This window comes from Brachyhypopomus gauderio, chromosome 7 (genome assembly GCF_052324685.1).
Source record: "Brachyhypopomus gauderio isolate BG-103 chromosome 7, BGAUD_0.2, whole genome shotgun sequence".
In the NCBI taxonomy this organism is placed as follows: Eukaryota; Metazoa; Chordata; class Actinopteri; order Gymnotiformes; family Hypopomidae; genus Brachyhypopomus; species Brachyhypopomus gauderio.
The window spans coordinates 9,625,511-9,647,502 of record NC_135217.1 but is presented as its reverse complement, the minus strand read 5'-3'; the positions used below and the strand labels follow the sequence as shown (position 1 = coordinate 9,647,502).

The 21,992-nt window shown below is 41.5% G+C and overlaps 3 protein-coding genes across 6 annotated transcripts; 1 reads left to right on the top strand and 2 right to left on the bottom strand.

Annotated features, from left to right (window-relative positions):
* The first annotated feature begins 1,526 nt into the window (after nt 1–1,526).
* On the top strand, nt 1,527–3,499 carry LOC143518748 (putative defense protein Hdd11). The gene is made up of 5 exons (XM_077011496.1): nt 1,527–1,928; nt 2,119–2,231; nt 2,417–2,526; nt 2,606–2,670; nt 2,858–3,499. The coding sequence occupies exons 1-5, from the start codon at nt 1,739–1,741 to the stop codon at nt 2,935–2,937; spliced, it is 558 nt and encodes a 185-aa protein (XP_076867611.1). The 5' UTR covers nt 1,527–1,738; the 3' UTR covers nt 2,938–3,499.
* A 61-nt stretch (nt 3,500–3,560) lies between these two features.
* LOC143518747 (ADP/ATP translocase 2) lies at nt 3,561–6,014 on the bottom strand. The gene is made up of 4 exons (XM_077011495.1): nt 5,799–6,014; nt 4,465–4,951; nt 3,960–4,100; nt 3,561–3,779 (listed from the first exon to the last, which is right to left on the bottom strand). Exons 1-4 carry the CDS (start codon nt 5,907–5,909, stop codon nt 3,622–3,624), a joined length of 897 nt encoding a protein of 298 aa, XP_076867610.1. The 5' UTR covers nt 5,910–6,014; the 3' UTR covers nt 3,561–3,621.
* Nucleotides 6,015–7,210: 1,196 nt separating this feature from the next.
* On the bottom strand, nt 7,211–21,652 carry LOC143518746 (uncharacterized). 4 transcript variants are annotated; one of them, XM_077011492.1, is made up of 19 exons: nt 21,541–21,559; nt 21,297–21,423; nt 19,595–19,762; nt 19,159–19,263; nt 17,119–19,052; nt 16,726–16,786; nt 16,199–16,302; nt 16,049–16,107; nt 15,745–15,852; nt 15,118–15,248; nt 14,803–14,936; nt 14,449–14,548; nt 11,199–11,340; nt 11,052–11,075; nt 10,755–10,812; nt 9,663–9,724; nt 9,326–9,518; nt 8,839–8,985; nt 7,211–8,452 (listed from the first exon to the last, which is right to left on the bottom strand). In XM_077011492.1, the coding sequence occupies exons 5-19, from the start codon at nt 17,265–17,267 to the stop codon at nt 8,314–8,316; spliced, it is 1,611 nt and encodes a 536-aa protein (XP_076867607.1). In that variant the 5' UTR covers nt 17,268–19,052; nt 19,159–19,263; nt 19,595–19,762; nt 21,297–21,423; nt 21,541–21,559; the 3' UTR covers nt 7,211–8,313. The 4 variants fall into 4 exon arrangements, with proteins under 4 accessions (XP_076867607.1, XP_076867606.1, XP_076867609.1 ...); XM_077011494.1 differs by having other exon boundaries at nt 7,212–8,452; nt 17,119–17,158; nt 17,292–19,052; nt 21,297–21,652; XM_077011493.1 differs by having other exon boundaries at nt 7,212–8,452; nt 17,119–17,158; nt 17,536–19,052; nt 21,297–21,649.
* Between the last annotated feature and the right edge of the window lie 340 nt (nt 21,653–21,992).

Here is a 21,992-nt window from a genome sequence, read left to right as displayed (position 1 = left end):
GCCTAATTTATCCAGTGTAAATCATCACTTACCACTGTCTTGTGTTTTTTTTAGGGGTGGGCATAGATAAATTTTTTAAATCTAGATTAATCTCACTGAAATCTTGAAATTAATCTAGATTAATCTATATTAAAATGGCTCATATGTGTGCTACCCAAGTAATAACTAAAAGTCAGCTTTTGAGATAGGGTTTCTTAATACAGAGGGTGCATTAGACCAGGGGCTCATCTCCTGTTTCCAAAATGCATCAATGACTGCTTGAGGAAGCTGTTCTACTTTGATACTTGAAGAAAAAAACATACTCAATAAAATGTAGGCTACTCGTGTTCAACGGTTTATTCAGTTAAACATGAATTTGTAAGCCTACATACTGTACATTAAAAGGGGTTGATAACATGTTTATTCAGCTAAACATGATATTTGAAATGTAAGCCAACATTTAGTACATTTAATCTCACGGACATAATTTGGGGGGGACTTTTTCAAAAGCCGGTTTGGTCCTCTGAAGTTTTAACGGTTAAAAATAAATATTTAAATAGCGACGAATCTAGCGCTAGGACCATGCAGAAAACGACCGCTCCGAGCTCCGCTCCGGTAATATTTTACGTTCCTAAAAATGAATTTTCCATGAAGCAAACCTGGCGACTTCGTGGCTGCATCCATGTAAACACACGTACGATTTTTAATTCACAGGTTTGAAAACTCGTTCTCGCCCCTACTGTGCAATTTGGTTAGGAATACAGCCGAGCTAAACTGTCAAGTTGAAAGTCATCATAGTTTGCTTACCCATTTAGTAGATATATTAACGGCGATAATTTTTATATCGCCCGATAAGAGTATCAAATTAACGAACGCCGTTAACGGCCCGCCACTAGTTTTTTTGTGTTCCTCTTCCTTCTTTTGTTTTCTCTTTTGGCTTCCTGATGGATAAATTCGCTTCATGGTTAAGTTTCATATTTGCCGGCGTCTAAAACTTGGCTGTCTGCCAGGACAGTGTCTACCTGCCTTAAGCAGCTGGTGGGAGGGGCCCCTTAAGGGGGATTCTGAGAACAGTGTCATTGCTCATGACTTTGAGAATGTAAAGGGGGGCTCACACAGTTTGTCGCTGCATTTAATTCTTAACCTGTTGTTGTCTGGGGGCCCCAGGCCAGCTTGGGGCCCCAAGCAATTGCCTGGTTTGCCTGCCCCATCGCGACGGGCCTGGGTGGAATCACTGATCACTTAAGAGGCTTAAGATTGGTTTAAAGATTACCCTAAAAAAACTATCAGTCTTGTGTTCTTTTCCAGATGAATAGTCACAGGTAAGATACAGCAGGTTTGAAGTAAAAAATATAAATGTTGATTTATAGTCTTGGGTCTGTAGTCTGAAAGTGTCCAAGCAGTACTGTCTGTGCTGTGGTTGGGGATATTATGTATGTACATATATGTAATGAGTCACTTGTTGGGGAAATTGGGTTTTGGTGAGAAAATTTGAACAGTAGTATACAAATTTTCTTATTTATCCATTAGAGAAAGAAGATCCCTAATGAGATTTCTTGGAAGAATAACCTGATACTCAGTGAATAGTGTATGAGGGGAGTGGCCCTACAGCTCTCTGCAGAAATGACCCTTCTTTCCCTATGCTACGGTGACTCAGCAGAAAGCTCTCAAAACCTAGCTGCCTCTCCTAAAGACCGGAGATTTCTCTGCGCCAGTGTCCCCGTGTGTCTTGGCCGCTGGCTGGACGGTTGCTGTTGGCATGGATAGGGTGCTTTTGGCCACTCTGCTCTTCCAGGTTTGGACTCCTGGGCTAGGCTTTGGACAAGGGGCACCACGCTCAACCTGTGAATCTATGACCCCAGAACATGGGGTGAATGCGCAGATAACCCCAAGTCCTTACACCATCAGTGTGAGCGACATGACATTCCACACTGGCAGTCCTATCACAGGTGAGTATATGTATATATACCCTACCTATATTTATATATTTCTCAGGGTAAAAAAAAAGTTGATGCATTTGTCTTGGCTCAATATTTAATGTACAGTAGAATATGTCAGGATTTAGGCATAGTAGAACCTTATGGAACTCACGGTCAAAATAATGAGGTTTGTTTTTGTGTGGTCTGGCCTGGTGGTCAGTGGTCATCAGAGGTGCAGACTACATGGGAGTGCTTCTGCAGGCGAGGTCGAGCAACGGCACCCAAGCTGTGGGCACCTGGGGTACCGCACCAAGTCATACCAAACATTTAGAGGTAAATGTTGCCCTTTGAAAATGTTTGAATGTATATTCAATGATCACATTTTTTCAATATGTACATTTGTTTTTGTTGCTGTGCATCCTTATATTGTGCATATTTTACTTCACTCTTATAATGATGTCAGCCATGCTGTGAGAACACATACTGTCTTTTACTAGTAATCTTTTTTCCCCTTCCAGTGCTCACAAATAAAGCAAGGAGCCATTACACATAGTGACGCGAACACAAAGAACAACAATACCGTGTTCACCTGGAATCCCCCAGCCACCTCCAACAGTATCTATTTCATGTGAGTGGCTGGTTTTGTGTATGTGTATCTTTATGTATATTAATTCCTTTGGCATCTTATTTTTTCCTCCCTTCCACAGAGCCACCATAGCCAAAACCAAAAATGAATACTGGTTAAACGTCACATCAGAAAAACTGACTGGAGGTGAATATTATTTTACAGAGCAAAAAGCCTTTAAAATACCGCTGGTTTTATGTCAATAGCAAATGTACAATCACTGTAAGAGAGAAACAGTACATCACAATAAGAGGTTTGCTTTAAAATCACTACATTCTAACGATTCCCCACTGTTTTTATCTACTGTACTCTGCATTTGTGACCATTGACCTAGGCTCAGCTGATCTTAAGATGGCCACCACACCTGCCCTCCTGCTTCTCACCCTGCTGACATCAACCGTGTTTCAGAGCTAGGGCTGGAAATGGCATCAGGTTACCATATCAACCATGTTACTTTTAAAGGGATAATTAAGACTGAGACTACTCCAGATCGACGTGAGGGACATCAACACCTCAGCTACCAGGCCATTCCCACTGACTCCACTTGGTCACGAATGCATTTGCAAGAACCAGTGAACTGTACCACACACTTTTCTTTTCCATTAACACCCCCCCCCCCCCCCTTTCACACACCGTCAACCTTAAAACATGTCAAATGAGGGGGGAAAAAAAATAATAATAATAAATCAAAAATACATCTTCAAGTTCACAAAAGCTGTAGATGTTTTCAGTAATTTATTCAAGTCATTAAAAGCAGACTGACTGGAGAAGAGGTGGAACATTCTGGGTTTCAAACAGGAATGACTGTGATGAGTGGAGAAATCAAACTAAATCGCACGCATGCACACACCTTTTAAATATACAACGTCTCTCAATTAATAGCTAGTGGTGCACTAATTGGACCCACATGTAGAAGGCAGAAAAGTCCAGCTGAAGAATATGTCTATGTTACACATTTGTTTACCCATTTCACTTCCCCCACAACACTTTATATATATATATATATATATATATATATATATATATATATATATATATATATATATCTCTGATGGTGAATGCTATATTTTAAAAAAGTGGGGAAAAAAAGTACAAAAGTTAAATGACTTTCTTCAGTTCGTCGTAAATGACCAGCACAAAGGCACCTCCCATGCCTCGGAGTACGTTGGACCAGGCGCCCTTGAAGAAGGCATTGGTGCCCTCGTCCCGGGCAATCTTCTTCCAGCAGTCCATGGTACCAGTGTACATGATGTCAGCTGGAAACACAAGGACAGGACGTTAGTCGCTCTACAGTACACAGGGTCGACCTGTAGACGTTGTACATGATGCGGTCATGTACAAATCATACGATTGATCAAGAGCCAACTCGACCTAGAAACATGGGAACAAACGAGTGCTTGTAACGTGAAAAAATGTGTATGCGTGTGCCAGTTTACCTCCTTTGCGTCCGGACTGCATCATCATACGACGGCGGACCGTGTCAAAGGGGTAGGAGGTAAGGCCGGCCACGGCAGTCACGGTCTGCGCAATCATCCAGCTCACCACAATGTGCGTGTTCTTGGGGTCAGGCAGCATTCCTGCAAACATGCAAGCGAAAATAAAAAGAAGCAATCAGACAAACTGCAGAAAGTCTTAGCCAGACAGGCTGGCCAAAGCTTACACATTTCGTGTCTTTCAAACTGAAAAACAAAATGAATAGCGAGAGAGAAAAAAATAAAAATAAACCAAACACACCACCACACCCCACATATGTCTGCAAGTACAGAGTCTGAAACACTAATGTTCTGAGTGAAGTCAAGGTGAAAAAATAGTTTTACAAGTACAAGAGTTTTACCCTTCACCTCACCAGTAATGACCTTTCCAGGAGCCACAGGCTTCTTGGGAGGACTAGGTTAATGAGCATGTACAGGACAAAGCTAAAGCAACACACTTTTCACCCACCTTTAGCAGTGTCATAGATGCCAAAGTACGCCGCTCTGTAGATGATAATACCCTGCACGGAGACGTTGAATCCCTGGTATAGCCCCTTCAGGCCATCAGACCTGAAGATTTTCACCAGGCAGTTGCCAAGACCGGTAAACTCCCTTTCCGTGTTGGCTTTCCCCACGTCGGCGGCCAGACGGGTCCTGGCGAAGTCGAGCGGGTACACGAAGCAGAGGGAGGTGGCTCCAGCGGCACCGCCGGACGCCAGGTTGCCAGCGAAATACCTCCAGAACTGTGTACGTTTGTCGACGCCATCAAGGAAGATCTTCTTGTACTTGTCCTTGAAGGCGAAGTTGAGGGCCTGGGTGGGGAAGTACCTGATGACATTGGCCAGGTTTCCTCTCCAGAAGGACAGGAATCCCTGCTCTTTTGGGATGCGGACCACACAGTCCACAATGCCTTTGTAGTGCTTGTCGGCTGTGATCTGCTTGCTGGCATGCTGGACCTGTGAGAATAAACCGCGTGAAATCATGAGACAACGGAAGGACATCCCAAAATAATATCGACTTCACAATTGTTTAATTAGAAGTCATCTTGTCAAAACTTTCAATAAGAATGATCAATTTTACTGTTCATGCGACCATGTACACGAATAAACTTCTCCAATTAGCGATAAAGTTTACATTGTTCAGAGGTGCACATATTCGGGCCTGTGTTTGGAAACATCTTCATTTCCCTACGACCTTGGCAGCAAAGAACCATCCAACGATTATCTAACGTTACTAGAACAGCTACATTAATCTTTATAGGGACCCGACTACACTAGACAGTTACTTAATCCCCCAGTATGTGAGCTAGGCCCAAGATGTAGCTACAACCTTTGCATACCAATATGGAACAATTACATAACCACCATGTCCGCTTCCTATTCAGTTAAGTGTACATGTTCACTATTAATTTTTTTTTATCCTTTAAAAAAATTACAGTAGACATCGGACATAAAGGCACAAACTTTTCAACGTGCAGCAAAATAATGTGAGTTAGTTGGCCAACGTCTTATCTGCTAATGCTAACATCAGCTAGCGCCAATGTCATGCCCCCTATGGAAGAACTAGCCGGCTAGTTAGCGCTACGTGGCTGGCTAACTAGGCGGTTGTGTCATTACGGTTGTGTCATTACAAGAATGACAAAAACCCAATCACGGCCAACGACTAAAGTACAAAGGAAACAACACAAGAATAACTTTATTAGCCGATGTCATTCGCGTTAATACTACCCTTGTATTCCCTCTCCGGGCCGGTGAACCGGCCGACAGCCGCCCAGTGATGAACGCGCTCGCGTGCCCGACATACCTGGAGGAGAAGCTTGACTCTCTCGATGGGGGCAACAGCTGTCTTGGAGACTGCGGCGGCGATTCCCCCAGCCAAGAAATCCTTGGCGAACGAAATTGCGGCTTCACTCATTGTGTGGCGCGATTAGTTTGTCCTGAAGATGTTCTTCAAATCCGGCCGGCTCTTGCCCCCAAAATACTGGCTCCCAGCCTGTTCTGTCGAAATGGCCGATTTTATACATGCTTAAGGATTTTCTGAGGCCCGACTCGCGAGACATAACGGGATCTCAGATGTCCTATTGTCATTGGTCCGTTTGTTCTTTATGTGTATGAAACGTAACCATCCTATTTATACAGCGTCTCCACCTCCTTATTCATTGAACACCGGCTACAAGCTGCCTGGAAACGTGATGAACAGAGTGAACTTTACGAGTGCAACTCAAAAGCATGAATTATTGTGGTTTGTAGAATTATTTTTATGTTACGTTATATTTACTTCTTAAAAACTGTATTCACTTGATTATATATATATGTTAGCCATAAACTCGATATATGAAGAATGAACATCTGTGTCACTGTTGAAATAAACACATTATGACCGTGTCTGTATTTTGTGTTCTACCAAGTTCCTTATATAGCAGAAATACCATGAACAGTGCGGACATTCTCAGCTGACACTAATGTGTAAAGTCAGCCAAGAATAGAGTTCAACTCAAGGGCTGCGGTCCTCTGACCTTAACAGAGGTCAGGATGGGACAGTGTTGTCCTTACAACTCAACAAAGAAGCCACTCTATCACACAGAGTCTCCCACTCACCAAACCCTCAAATAAAGTAGCAGGAGAAAAAAGTTCAAAACTGGTCTGAGGTCACATTAAAAACTGAAGGGTCACTTGAGTGCCAGGTGTTTTGTACACAGAGAAGTCTGATCCAGAATCAGTCGTTTTGTGTCCTGCCTTTGGTGCACCAAGGATTATTCCTCTGCACCATTTTTGACTTTGATACATTCTCTCTGACTGCACACTTAGGCATTAAATCTACAAGAATTGGAACCATAAAAATAGCTGCTGATGTTTACAACTGGATGGCATATTTAGACATGCTGGACGTGATCAGCTGGAATGATCTTTCACTGGGACTTTCACAAGTACACTGATTACATTAAAGGACACTGATCACAGTAAAAGACAATGATCACCCACTATCATTTCTCCCTGTTTCCTCAACACAGATCTAGAGACATTGCAATGATTCGATGTCAGTGGGGATAGAAATACAGAAAAACACACTAGTGTCACCAGATCTTAATTTAGCTCCTGCATATCTTTAAATAAGTTATCACAAAACATTTGACCTTTAAATCTTATAACAAATTCCCATTGCTAGTTTGTGATTCAGAAATGAATGAAACTCATTGCAATCTTAATTAGTTTGTATTTGATAAGAGTAAATAAATTAATTTTTCATTATAAAGTACAGAAACACGCAGGGATACAGCATCTGCTCATGCAAGATGAGTGCGTTATAAACAGAGGACAGATGGAAATATGGGGCCTACAACTGAGGCTTAATACAGATTGCACAATATTTTAGAGCTCAACCCTTAAAATAATTGCTTTGACATTTCCTTTAGATAAGAAAATGCTCTGCATTTTTAGAGGGTGACAGAGAGGAAAGTAGTAAAACTTGAAGTGTAGAACACAAGGTTTCCAGCAAGCAAAGCGCTGTAGGACCTCTGAAACATTCCACTTCTCTGGAAAGCTTGTGTACTACGCTGTATTTTTAACAACTTCTATATCTTATATCACTAGAACTATCTGCGTAACTACAATACACTGCAACTCCCTGAATTGACTCCCTGTATATATGCACTGTATAATACATGTCATATAATGCTATAATAAAACATTTTAGACAATCCTAAAGGTAACATATAATCTAAAAATAGATACATATGTGACAATGCTACCTGCTACATCACACACACACACACACACACACACACACACACACACACACACACACACACACACACACACACACACACACACACACACACACAAACTCAACGTACAGTACACATACATATATACATATTGCATAAAAGTAAATTAGATTACACAATTCAAAAATGCAGTTAAATATTTGTCAGACTGACTATAGCAAAACAGTGTGTTACAGTAGTCTGGGGTATCCACAATAGGAAACTGATGTCTAGTAGGAGAGGTAAGAAGTACACACACACACACACGCACACGCACACACACATGCACACACACAGTCTGGGAATACAGACCATGGTGGTAAAAAAAACCTGTATGAACAGAGTCTGGGAAGACATCAACAAAACTGCCCACTGAAAATTCTAGGACAATCTCTTAAACAAAAAATCATGTTATTAACCATAACCTGATGGTCATGGTTTACACACATTCAAATGTTCCTCCTCTTAAGTATAATTTTACAACAGTATTAATATGACAGTGGCGTTTAAGCGAGTTGTGGCACCACACTGCTCCCTCTGGGCTGGTGCTGCCGTCTAGTCCCTGTGCTCACGCTCGGCCTCCTGCCCGCCCACGTCCTCCGCCACGCCACGCTCCTCCTTCCCACGTTTACTCTTCTTGTGCTTGTGCCTCCGATGGCCGTCTCCGCCACTGCCGTCATCATCGTGCTGTTTGCTGGTGGCAAGACGCACAGTCTGGTTATTTCACAGCTGACGTTAATCAGCGACTTCAGACGATCAAACACCAGCGGCCCAGATCCAGACAGCCTACGCTGAAGGAGACAGTCAGGCATTCATTAATTCACTAATGGCTATGGAATCTGGACCATGTCTAGACTAGTCAGAGAACCCAGACACCAGGTGAAGATTCACTGGAATGAGCAAAATAGAAAGATTTGTAAATATGTTATTAGTCAATCCCCCCCTCATGTTTTGGACGGTTTATTCTGTGATCATTACGTTAGCTTGTTTTTTTGGTTGTTTGAATTTACCAGCTCTACAACTGCAAGTTTAATTCCTGAGTTGTGTCGTTTCACCCCAGGATTCATTCAGGCTTCACACCGTTTGGAAGACTTGTGTTTGCTGCCTTCTTCCTTGTCTCGGAGGCGCCGGTCTCTCCCAGAATGCTCCTCTCTGCCTCGACTACTGTCACCAGCGTGGTGGAAGCTGTCACGTTCGCGGGCGTAGTAACGGTAGCGCTCGTCCTCGCTGAGGCGGGTCCATTCCAGCACCATTGCCATGACGAGGAAAGAATAAGGGTTTTGTGTTAGCCTCCCCTCTTACTGAATCAGGCCTTTCTTAGAGATACTCCGAGGCAGAAAGCTTCAAACAGAGAGAGACCTCAAACAGATCTGCACACACATACACACACACACACACACAGATACATGCACGCACACACACAGATACATGCACGCACACACACACACATGCACAAGCTCACGGAAGCAGATGAGGTCTTATAAAAAAAAAATTTTTTTTTACTATAATCACTGTGGAAGAATCAATGCTCTTCCCAACATCATTGTGTAGGCCAGTGTTCACTCACTTGTATTCATTTGCGCCTGCTCGTTCTCCTCTGTCCTGCTCCCTGTCCACCTCCCGTTCCCGTTCTCGCCGGGAGGCCTGGTGGTCCCAGTGCCCCGCCCCTCCGCAGCCGGCCCCACCTCCTCCCTTCTCCATCATCGAGCCCCACTGCACGTGTGCAGAGGACACCGGGGGGTAGGTGATGTAATTAGGGTCTATGGAAGGAAGACCATTGGTCAGGGCCCTGCCTCTCGGACAAGAATGAGCGGCGTTGCCACTTTTCAGCTCACTCTACTTTATATGTTATCTAATAGGTTGTATTACATGGTATGATGTATGCTGTGTTGCATTATCACGACCTGCACTGTTGTATCCAAAGGGAGGGGGCGCTCTGTTCCCATAGGTGGATGTGGGACACCGGCTGTTTAGTAGATGCATGATTAGAAACACACACACACACACACACACACACACACACACACACACACACACACACACACACACACACACACACACACACACACACACACACACACACTGTGCTGCTTCATCTAGCATCAAGTGTAACAACATGGTTCCAATTTGATGTTTGCACGCAAGAAACATCCAATAAACTCAAGAGTGCTTGCTTTACTGAACCGATAATTGCCCATGCTGATTTAAATAATGCACACAGATGTAGTTATTTACTGCTCAGACAGGACACAGTTTTGTTCTAAACAGAACAACCAGAATATTATAGTTTGTAACTGGCCAGTGACAAGACATTGACTTTTACATCTTTACTGAGTCAATCAATCAATCAATCAAATTTTATTTATATAGCGCTTTTTACAACAGTTGTTGTCACAAAGCAGCTTTACAAGTGCCGAGTCCTAGCCCCCAGTGAGCAAGCAGTGAGTGAACTTTATAGTGTTACATCACAGTCTTCTGTAATATATATTTCCACATGAACTAGGCAGGAAATGCATTACAGCATCACGTGGACCGACATACATACAGATACAGAGATACAGCTGGTTTAGAGAACTGAATCAAAACTTTAGGTCCAAAGACTACAAATCCCATGTTTAGAAGTATTATGGGTAGATGTAGAATGGGGTTTGTGGTAATTAAGAGTTGTGAAAGGACCCATGCTGACAAATAGAGGGAAAGGCTGAACTACAGCAGGACACACTGATGGTAGACAGCTTGAGTGTAAATAACAATAGTGCACACCCTATACACTGGCATTGTGCACTGGCATTAACACTGGCATTGTGCACTGGATTTAACACTGGTAATATTACAAAGAAAAAAGTCTGTATACTGTAAAATATGCAAGCATGAAACAATAAGCACATTCAAAACAAGCATGGTAGCTGATTTCAACACAATATAATATTCTAATGAGATTAACAAATTCACAATGACACAAGCACTTGCATGGTACTGCAGACATTGCCACTCACCTGTTGACAGGTGGCATGATCAGGTTTGGTGGAGGGGCCAGAGGAGGTGGGAAAATACCTGGGGCACAAACAGTGATTTCAAATCTCAGAGCTGTGTTTAACACTCTGTAACCTACACTGTTGTTACTCACGTTCTTGGTTGAATTTAAAACCATACAGTTGTGCATTCAGGATCATCGTCCTACATTTAAAAACCATCCAAAATATATTAACACTAACATTTTTGCGCATGCTCATATTTTTTCTAAAATATTTAGTTGTAAAATCAATCATGTGGTGCTCATCTCCTATTCTTACCTGGAAGAGTAGGTGGAGGAATACCTGTAGAAGGGATCATCATCATCATCATCATCATCTTAAACTTCACTATTCCACAGTCCTTCCCATATGTATCAACTAGTATACCAGTAAGCCCTTCATTGGAGATGGAGGTGGATTCTTTACCTGGTGGTTGCATGTGTGGGGGCATGCCGGATACCGGAGGTGGGCGATGCAGGAAGTGTGGAGGAGGCACTCCTATTGGGAGAGGAGGTGGACCTGTGGGTGGAGTTAAAGGTTGTGTCTTGTTGCCATGATCACCAAGAACCTGCAAGATGTTAAGGAGGTATGGTTACAATTTACGGAAACACTGAATGCATTTGTAGGCACATAGCAAGAAAATTCTTCAGCTAAAATGTAAGCGGCTTAGCCAGACCTCCCAGTTTGTGTCATGGATTTTATTGAAAAAAATAATGTGAAAACGTATTAAATTCCTAAGATGTTGCTGTCACGCTACGGAGGCCTCCTACAAGCCGCCCCTGTCAGCAGCTGCAGTATTTCATGTTGTCCTGATGTTGGGGCCTATTAGTATACCTGACACCTGAGGGTCGTTTGTCTGTTCATGTACACTCACTGGCCACTTTATTAGGTACACCTTGCTAGTACCGGGTTGAACCCCCTTTGCCTTCAGACCTGCATTAGTCATTTGTGGCATAGATTCAACAAAGTACTGGAAACATTCCTCAGAGAGTCTGGTCCATATTGACATGATAGCATCACGCAGTTGCTGCAGATTTATCAGCTACACATCCATGATGCGAATCTCCTGTTCCACCACATCCCAAAGGTGCTCTATTGGATTGAGATCTGGTGACTGTGGAGGTCATTCGAGTATTGTAAACTCACTGTCGTGTTACAGAAACCAATCTGAGATGACCAAATTCTGACCCTACCATTCAAATGTCAAAGCAGAAATCAAGACTCATCAGACCAGGCTTGGATTGTTTTTCCAATCTTCTATTGTCCAATTTTGTTGAGTCTGTGTGGATTGTAGCCTCAGTTTCCTGTTCTTAGCTGACAGGAGTGGCACCCTGTATGGTCTTCTGCTGCTGTAGCCCATCCACCTCAAGGTTCGACATGTTGTGCATTCAGAGATGCTCTTCTGCATGCCTCGGTTGTAACAACTGGTTATTTGAGTTACTGTTGCCGTTCTATCAGCTCAAACCAGTCTGCCAATTCCCTCTGACCTCTGGCATCATCAAGGCATTTGTGCCCACAGAACTGCCACTCACTGGATATTTTTCAGACCAATCTCTGTAAACCCTAGTGAAGGTTGTGCGTGAAAATCCCAGTAGATCAGCAGTTTCTGAAATACTCAGACCAGCCCATCTAGCATTAACAACCATTCCACATTCAAAGTCACTTAAATCATCTTAGTGCACTTTATTCATTAAATCCTGCCTTTTCCCTGAGACTGGCGTGATTGCTTCCTTCTTTATTTACACTCATTGCCCATCACAGTTGCAAAAAAAACTTTTTAGTTTTTAGTTATGAAATTTTGAGGTTTGCCCCCCTGTGCTGAATTTCAGCACTTTTACAATTATTGTGTATTCTAACCCACACCAATTACCTGTTTTTTTTTACTGGACTGGTTGAAATTTGAACTGAACATCCTCTTATTCAAACACAGCATATTTGATTTAAAAAAAGATATTTCCACTGGATATTTCACTTGCTTGCAACCACATTTTGCATCTGTGTAGTGTTAATATGGTTCTATCACATCTAATTATTTGGTGCTGGATAAAAAACCAAATGAAGATCTCACTAGATATCTTCCAAGCTGAAAACCACAATTTTAAAGATGTTTGTAGTTTTTTCCCCGAAGGATTATTCCTGTTCCATTTTTTTTCCATTTTATATGGGGAAATGCTAATATTCATTGTACAATATTCAATCATCATATTAATTTATTCATGAAATGTTAAATATTCAAATAATATTTGAAATTTTATTGAAGCTGAGAAACACAAGTTTGATGTACATTGAAGGATCACAACACAGTCTGAAGAAAGCTCTGTGTCACCACCAATAAGCGCTACCTCTGATACTACTGCTGATACTACTGGTCATATAAATGTTGTTTTAATTAAAGATTTTGTACTTTAATAAAAAATATTTACATTTACTGATTTGATTAATGTAAACACAGAATCAGCACAAAAACGTTGCAAAATATCCTTACTTGAATGATCAGTGCAAATTTCAGCCCAATCTAGTGAAAACAGGCACCGCAAATTGCAAAAGCGGTGACATTTAGCTCATAAAAAAGTATTTGCAGCAGAGCTATAGGATTTTGCAAGATTTACTCAATTTAATAATAATAAGTATTATTACAGGTCTAGGCGAGATGGCATGGAATGTCAGTTGGATTGTACAGTAAATAGTCAACATAGTGAAAAAGGCAATTTCAATAATTTCTCCTACTGATAATTATATATAAAGTTTGTACAACACATTTAAATTATAGATTGAGGCCAAAGTATTGTCAAGTGTTGACATTTGTTGGCAATATACTGAATGTTTAAACACTCCTGCTCATCCATTAACTGAACACACCTACTCATCTATTTACTGAACACATCTACTCATCCATTAACTGAACACTCCCACTCATCCATTAACTGAACACTCCCACTCATCCATTAACTGAACACACCTACTCACCCATTAACTGAACACTCCCACTCGTCCATTAACTGAACACACCTACTCACCCATTAACTGAACACTCCCACTCGTCCATTAACTGAACACACCTACTCATCCATTAACTGAACACTCCCACTCGTCCATTAACTGAACACACCTACTCATCCATTAACTGAACACACCTACTCACCCATTAACTGAACACTCCCACTCGTCCATTAACTGAACACACCTACTCATCCATTAACTGAACACACCTACTCATCCATTAACTGAACAATCCTACTCATCCATTAATTGAACACAGCTACTCATCCATTAACTGAACACCTGAACACACCTACTCATCCATTAACTGAACACTCCTACTCACACATTAACTGAACACATTCAACTCATCCATTAACTGAACACTCCTACTCATCCATTAATTGAACACAGCTACTCATCCATTAACTGAACACACCTACTCATCCATTAACTGAACACTCCCACTCATCCATTAACTGAACACACCTACTCACCCATTAACTGAACACTCCCACTCATCCATTAACTGAACACACCTACTCACCCATTAACTGAACACACCTACTCACCCATTAACTGAACACTCCTACTCATCCATTAACTGAACACTCCCACTCATCCATTAACTGAACACACCTACTCACCCATTAACTGAACACTCCTACTGATCCATCCTTTCAGTTCTGTAACTCACCTGAATAGGATTCTGTTCCTGCATCTCCCTCCTACGACCCTCGACCCGGCGAATTGTTCCGGTCTGTCCACCAATCACATCAATTGTTCCGGCCATTTTCCTGGAGAAGATGAGTTTAGCCTGGAGTGCACGGGCACTCAGGTTTGCCACCATTACATTATGTCATTTCTGAGTATATATACTAATAAAGACCATCTGATATTTTCTTTTCCTATTCCTCAATTTCAAGAGTGATCCGAAATGACAAAATACACAATACAACACAAAACATGTGATCTTTTCAAAGTCACAAAGAAAAAGTAATGGACTGTGGGCAGGCCAATGTTCATGTATTTACTGCAGGGATCAAAGCACCTGTTGGGTGGAGGCCCAGCCTTCAGCCTGCTGCTAGCTGCCATGGCTTGTGCAGGAAAGTCTGATTTAAAGTCCATCTTGACCACAGAGCTTTCAGCGTCCTTCTCCAAACTGACCGTCCTACCCTGCTGGACCTCAAAGACATAACAAGACTCCCATTATTAACCTGGCAGTGAGCTCACGTTGCATTCATATTTCCTGCAGAGAGTGTGTTTGATGTATTAGTGGGTATTTGATTTTGAATATCTACGTATGAAGCATTAACTGTGATATATATGATGAGGGTCAGCCAGGAGAGAACGGCTGTAAACACACTGTGATTTTGTTGTGGAAACTGGGAGGCAGACAGGGCTCCAGACCCAGCACAAGTCTTCGCTGCTTCTCACAGTACAGTTTCCATGACTCTTCATTAAAACCGTAGTTAAAATAATCTGACAGATCAGCACCTACACACACAAACACACACGTAAATATATAAAATAAAACCCCAACAGTCAATAAAGAAATAATATATCAGAAGAAAAACCCCAGACACATATACACATATAGAAAACTACTCCAACAGTCAATAAAAAAGAAATCTATAACATGAAACCACACAAACATAATAATACCCCAAAAGTCAATAAAAAAAGAATCGATAAAAATAAAAATAAAAACTCCACACACATATAGAATAATAACAGTCGATAAAGAAAGAAAATATCAAAGGACAAATAAAAACACCAGACACACATATAGACTAAAACCCCAAAAGGTTATATAAATATATCAAAAGAAAAATGAAAACACCTCACACACAGGTATGTGTGCGATATTGTTTACATTTGTGTCATAAAAAGAACTGACCCTAATTAGTTCATGGTAAACAAAGAAAAAATCTATGAATGGGAGGAATGAATCCACAGCATCTGTAGCCAAGCTAATACGAGCCATGCCTACCTGGCTTCCTCCACGGCTTGTCCTCATACATATCTGTCTCTGCTTCCACCGCATGTCCATTAAAGCCCCCGAGAGACTCCATGTCCACTCCTTTAGACGGAAGCTTGTCTATTCCACCATGAGAGTGGAGAAGTTGGTATTGCAAAGATCAGACCCAAAGGTAATACAAAGATAATAGGAGATATGATAACGAATGTGCTATAAATACCATTCACAAACAGTCCATGAGGGAAAACGATCTTATTTAAACGATTTTAGTATAATTGTAATTTCTTCTATAAGAATGTGATTGATGGTTGCTTACTAGCAGATGCCCCTGTGTACCCCCGCACTGGTTTTATATTAAGGTTAATCCCAGTCCCCCTGTGAAAATGAACAATTCACATTCAGTGAGAATTTTCACATATAGAGTGACGGCAAACAAGAAACAGGAGAACAGACTCTACCATCATACATGTATGTAGGAGCCCCTGTCTTGATGTTGCCAATGGTGACCTTGACATCATCATCATCACTATCGCTTTCCTCTTCTTCCTCCTCTTCCACGCTTTTGGCTGCCTGACCCCCCCAAAAATGTAAATTTTCATTTTGTTATTTCATATTAGATTTTTCCCTGAAAGCAACCAACAAGAACTCACTTCCATTTTGTGCAAACCAAATGTTTTTTGTGTGGTCACTGACTCTCAAAGACCATTAAAATTCAATTATGCAACTATTCTGCAAGATGTTTTAATTTTGCACAAACAGTTCAGAGCTTTAAAATACAGTTATTTTTGTTACCGGACATTTGCTTTATATACAGTATATCGTGGTTGTATTCTTTGACTTCAGAGTACTCCAACAACGCTTTGGAGAATATTCACTTGTAATGTAATGCAAACATTAACTTTCAAATCTGTGCGCTCATGAAACAAATGCGTTGCTCTGAAATAAATGGTTTGTCATATCATTCATTCATTCATTCCTATTTTTACACACTACCTGTTCTGCATTGTTCTTGTGCTCCGTGCTGATACTGCCATCCAGAACAGCTCCCTTTTCTCTGGGGTACAGATATGGCATTGGGGGTTCAGCTAATAGGGTCACATGTCACGAGCAGTCGGCTAATTGATAGCAACATTTTTTGTCTTTTTAACCACAATCTGCTGCTGCCTGGTGCAGTTTGCCGACAGTTAAGAGTGAAGTTTGCTCCCAGCAACACACATTGCGAAGAGCACAGATTTCACTGATTTCCGTACTCTCAGTCTCTAACTCATTGTGTGACTTTCCCAAAGTCTCGAGTGTGATATACAAACAAAATCATGATTTCTCATCATTTTGTATAATAAATTAATAGCTGATTAAACACAAACATCCTATCAGCGATCCTCTTACCTCGTCTCACTGTGTACAGTCTGATTCTTGGAGTTTTCATCTGGTTGAGAACATAGAAAAATATATGATACACAAGCCGATTTTAGGCAGATGTCCGATTGCGATATGTAAACGAATATTTGTGGTTGCCTGCTTCGACAATAATGCATTGAACAGGACCCTTATTTGCTTGCCTGCACACGCAGGTATATCGCACAAGTGTGCAGCGCAGTGTGTTTGCGACCTGTGAGTAACGGGCTCGTCTGCTCAAGATTACAGTAGCGCTCGTGCGACTAATAGAACGTTTTGCCCTTTTAATGATTCTAGAGGCGCGCGCTGTACCTCGTGGGCTGATGAGAAACAAAAGACAGGCCGTCCTAAGGACGCAGACACTGCTTATGTTACACAATGTTTTATTCGGGTGTATAGGCTGTTTACCCCCATATAGCCAATGCTCTTCATCTTCGACAAGTTCGGACTCATTGGTCGGTTCCGCTGGTTCCGAGACTGTCAAATCAGTGGCCATGATTTGCGAAAATTGCAAGAATAGCTAGACTTGTTTTTTTTTTTATTGCATGGACATCTTGCAGCAAACTGCGAACAGCATAAGTTGTAAAGATGAAAAACAGTCAATCAACAGAGTTGAGGTGTGAAATGGGACAGTCCGTGGTTGATTTTGTTCGCTGACGCGCATCTACATATTGTATTCCATTGTAAGGAGAAATAAAAAATCCAGAGCTGGTCCATAACCTCGACAGAGCCTCCCCTCCTGCGCGTCCCCGGGTCCTATGGCCTACTTGTGAAGCTTCTTCTTCATACATCAGCTAGCCGGCTTAAAACTAATAAAACGGTGTGTTGTCGCCCTCTGTCGATCGTTATTGGAATTTCAGAATTTACGGTCATTTGTGTTGCACTTCCTAAAATAGCAGTGTACGCGTTTTCATTCTAAATGCATTTGGCAGATGCGCATTTCCCAAGTAATTAACATATTTATCCGTATGTCAGGATGTGGTTGCCTTATGAATTGCACTTCTTCTCATCTGCGCTTCCAGATGAGCTGGTATAGAATTAAACAACCACTCCACACTTTCATTCAGCGTAATTTCGTTATCACTACCAAAACAGCACGTGCATATAAACAAGTGCCAAAGAATTCTTGACAAGTACAATTAATATTTAATGTTTAAGACTATGTAATATATAGTTTTAAAACAAAGAGCTCGAATAGAATTTGTGTTTACTTATTTAAAGCAATTTAATCCATTTCCATAATGTCGTAGCTAAAATAAATGTGCTTGAGGTGATTTCCCCCAAAATTATATGTAGCATGTTAATGTCTTATCACGACCGGTAGGTCATCAGAATAGTATCGTGGTGGATGATTGTCTCATACCTATAATGATCTCACTACAACGGTGCTTTTGAACATTGAGGCATATATATCGGCTTATTCAGTATATTTGGCAAATTAGGTGAAATGAGTTTTTCATGAATATGAATATTCTAACAAGTGCAATAGCAACGCATTACTACTATATACGTATGATAAATCTGCACTACATTTAGATACACAAGTGCACGTTATGTATATTTGGTATTTTACTACTGGCAATATACTGTTTTAACATTAAACTTCTACTGATTGCAGGAGTTCAAAGAAAAAATGGCAGCTTTCTTGCTCCTTTAGCCGAGTTAACAAATCAGAAATGCATCATCTTGTAATTGCAACCGTCCAAAAAAAACTGAACTTCCCAATTCACACTTTCACCCAGTGACGGTCTCCGCTTTCACCAGGCACACGACAGCTCAGAGGCGGCGTCGCTGTTACGCCGCGTGCGGATTGGAGACCACCCGATTTCTGATTGGGCATCATCAGCCATGTGGCCCCGCCCCCAGCGCGAGGAGCTGCGCGCGCCTTGATTTTTCCCTCTCCATAAACGAGGCTTGGAGTTCATCTGTGGGGGGGGGGGACAAAAAACACGACAACACGAATTTAAACTCGGCAAAAGACACAAAACCACTCAACTGTCCAGGGTAAAACACAAATAAAGGTTTTGAGACCTGAACGAAGACCGACATGTTCATCTGGAGAGCTTCCACACGCCCTGTAAGGTGACCCAACCAGTCCACGTGCTCGGTGATGGACTGCCTCAGGTCACCACCGTTCTGTATTGAATACAGAATTACAGCATAATCTTCTCACTAACCTGTGCTTCTCTTTTTTAGCTCTAAGTTTAGCTTAAATACACAGAGTGCTGAATAATATTATTAGGAAGGGGACAGAGAGGTGCAAACCTATTATTATGTAGATTTAATACTTGATTTAAATTAAAATGATTTCTCTTCATCTCATAACCAGAAAAGAAAACTCACCAGCTCACTGTAAAAAATAAAAATAATAATAATTTGCCCAATGACCATCACTATCAATTAACACACATTTGAAAAAAAATACCGTGGCCCTACATAACTACCGAATACCCTTACTGCACCGCACCCCGGAGAGGCTGTCTTTAAGGTCAGTGGCTGACAGGCGCACATGCTCCAGTTTGTCGATGTGCTCCTTCAGCCGATCTTCAAGCTCCTGCATCATCATCAGACCTTCATCCCTCCTCATCCCTCGTCCACCAATCATATCGCGGGGCAGTAGTGACACAGGCAGGCGCTATGACAACAGAGACAGCGCATCAGCTCGTCAGGATGGACCCTGTCATTTCATCTTATATGCAGAAGGCAGCAAACCTGTTTTTAATACAGTGGAATATTAAAAAATATGAGTTTTGCTTGCAAAACTGAAATATGTGGATGTTGTACTACTCTTTAAACTGAATTGTTCTATCGCACGTTTTTTTAAAGTGGCAATTAAATGTTACATTAATTACAAATTAGGAGAGATGGTCATAACAGCACCACTTTCACCAATACGTGATGACCTGAGAATAATGTGACCAGTTTCATGTATGGCCTCCTTCGTGACCCTGCATGCGAAACTGCATAGTTGTGTGACGAATAGATTTTACTGCCAAAACACCCATTTTCAGGTAGGAAAATATTTTCTACCATGTCTGCATTTTGTAGTGATAATGCAAGTTAAACAAATCGGCAGTAATTTAAAGAGTATCGTCTTAGGTAAGTGTGAGGCATTTATTCTAAGGTATTTTCCAAACCACTATGCTGCTACAACTAGCTTAAACAATGGCTGATGGGGGTTGACAGGGGTTAAAAGTTGTTGCAGTGTTACTAGTGTTCGTTTTATCGCATGACAAACTTAACGCAGTTTCTTTATCCCCCTTTGGTGTGTCACCAAACAATACTCTGTGTGACACTGCGCAGATACCGCAAGAAATTACAAATGTCAGAGAACAAGGATCGAAGCTGTTGGCCGGTGTGGGTTATCACAGCATTTAAAAAGTATTCAATGTCCACCATGAGATTACGGAACATCTGGCCTGTGCGGATTAGCATGTTTGACCTATTTAGGAAGAGGCTGGTATATGAACTGGTTCTTTTACACGTGTGTTGATAGGAAGCTACATCATGGTTGACCGATAAGCCCTGTGCAGAGGTGGAGAACTGTCCCCATGATCTACTCCCAGACATTCAGTTATCATGAATGATTAAGATATAGGTTAAATAGAAAAAGTGTACTCTGCATTTAGTACAGAACAAGAATTACCTGCAGAATAAAAAACACTTTAGAGGTTTAAGAAAGTTTCTCAAGTACTCAGTATACTAAAAAATAGAATGCTAATCATATTTGCTCATTGAAGAAGTGTTTAAAAGCTGCGATGGCGCCATGTAATAGTAAAATCACAAATCCATACAGTGCAGCGGGAATAAAGCGGCCTGCATAGCAGCGGCGAGGATACTGATGTAATCTTGAAAAACAAGTTATAACAGGACACAACAATGATGCTAGCCGTTCACCATAAGCAGTGTTTGAAAACAAACCAAATATCCGTATTCCGTAAAGGCAGGGTAATATATTACTATGCTATTAGAGCGAACGCGTTATTTGAATCCTTAAAACAGTTCCTGTAAATCCCTGCACACATCTGATCATTTAGGATCTGGCAAGAAGTGAAACACTATAGTTAAAAACGGCGCAACTGATACTTTCGTGGTCAATTCGACTACGAATAAGACTACGATTCTTGTTTCCAGTTTCCGAAATACCGATAGCACTTGAAACGACTTACTTTTCAACACGGAGATGAGTGGAAATGCCCCTCTCGTTTGGCCTGGTGAACTACTGAGTTCTTACGTGTAGTTCAGTAGTTCAGGTGTGGACGTCACCGCCCATCTGAGGACTCGTGTTCGGGCTTCCTGCTTCACATTCACCCCAACTACAGTTACCTCAGCATGTCAATGTTTTAAGTTCAAATGGATGAAGTTTAACTTCTTTTTCACGTGAAAGGGATAAAGGTTCAAACCATTACGCACATGTTGTAGAAATTATGTTGAGTGCCCGTTCATTAAAAAAACAACAATGCTATAATGTGTCGATTAACTATTGTAAACGTAAATGTAACATGACCAAGTGCAGTTTAGTCCAATGGCACCGAGACCCATGAAACACAGCGGCCCTAAACGGTCCGGAGGAGCGGACACACCGATCTCACGGACCCAGCACCGCCTACAAGGGTTTACTTTGATGAAAGTACCAGAAATAATGTGCATTTCTGCTAGACGTGGTGCTTCCTCTACAAATCTCTGCTTCATTTATCCAGTAATTAGAGCAGGAGTGTGATACGATAATGAAGGCAGAAATGAAGTGTAACACAAATACACCGAGCGGATGCAACGTGGACAGACAGCACGGACGGGGAACTGGAGGTTCGTGTCGATCGCGATATTGACACCATGTTAACACGGTGATCTCTATGCGACATCAG

Coding starts and splice junctions, on each gene's coding strand:
- LOC143518747 (XM_077011495.1), bottom strand. CDS start 5,909: ATGAGTGAAGCCGCAATTTCGTTCGCCAAGGATTTCTTGGCTGGGGGA. Junction 4,101..4,464: donor CATCTATGACACTGCTAAAG/GTGGGTGAAAAG, acceptor GCATGTTTGCAG/GAATGCTGCCTGACCCCAAG. Junction 3,780..3,959: donor GCAGTCCGGACGCAAAGGAG/GTAAACTGGCAC, acceptor TTGTGTTTCCAG/CTGACATCATGTACACTGGT.
- LOC143518748 (XM_077011496.1), top strand. CDS start 1,739: ATGGATAGGGTGCTTTTGGCCACTCTGCTCTTCCAGGTTTGGACTCCT. Junction 2,527..2,605: donor TCCAACAGTATCTATTTCAT/GTGAGTGGCTGG, acceptor TCCCTTCCACAG/AGCCACCATAGCCAAAACCA. Junction 2,671..2,857: donor ATCAGAAAAACTGACTGGAG/GTGAATATTATT, acceptor CCATTGACCTAG/GCTCAGCTGATCTTAAGATG.
- LOC143518746 (XM_077011491.1), bottom strand. CDS start 17,267: ATGCATTATTGTCGAAGCAGGCAACCACAAATATTCGTTTACATATCG. Junction 15,853..16,048: donor GTACACAGGGGCATCTGCTA/GTAAGCAACCAT, acceptor ATGGTGGAATAG/ACAAGCTTCCGTCTAAAGGA. Junction 8,986..9,325: donor GCAGGCGCAAATGAATACAA/GTGAGTGAACAC, acceptor GACCCGCCTCAG/CGAGGACGAGCGCTACCGTT.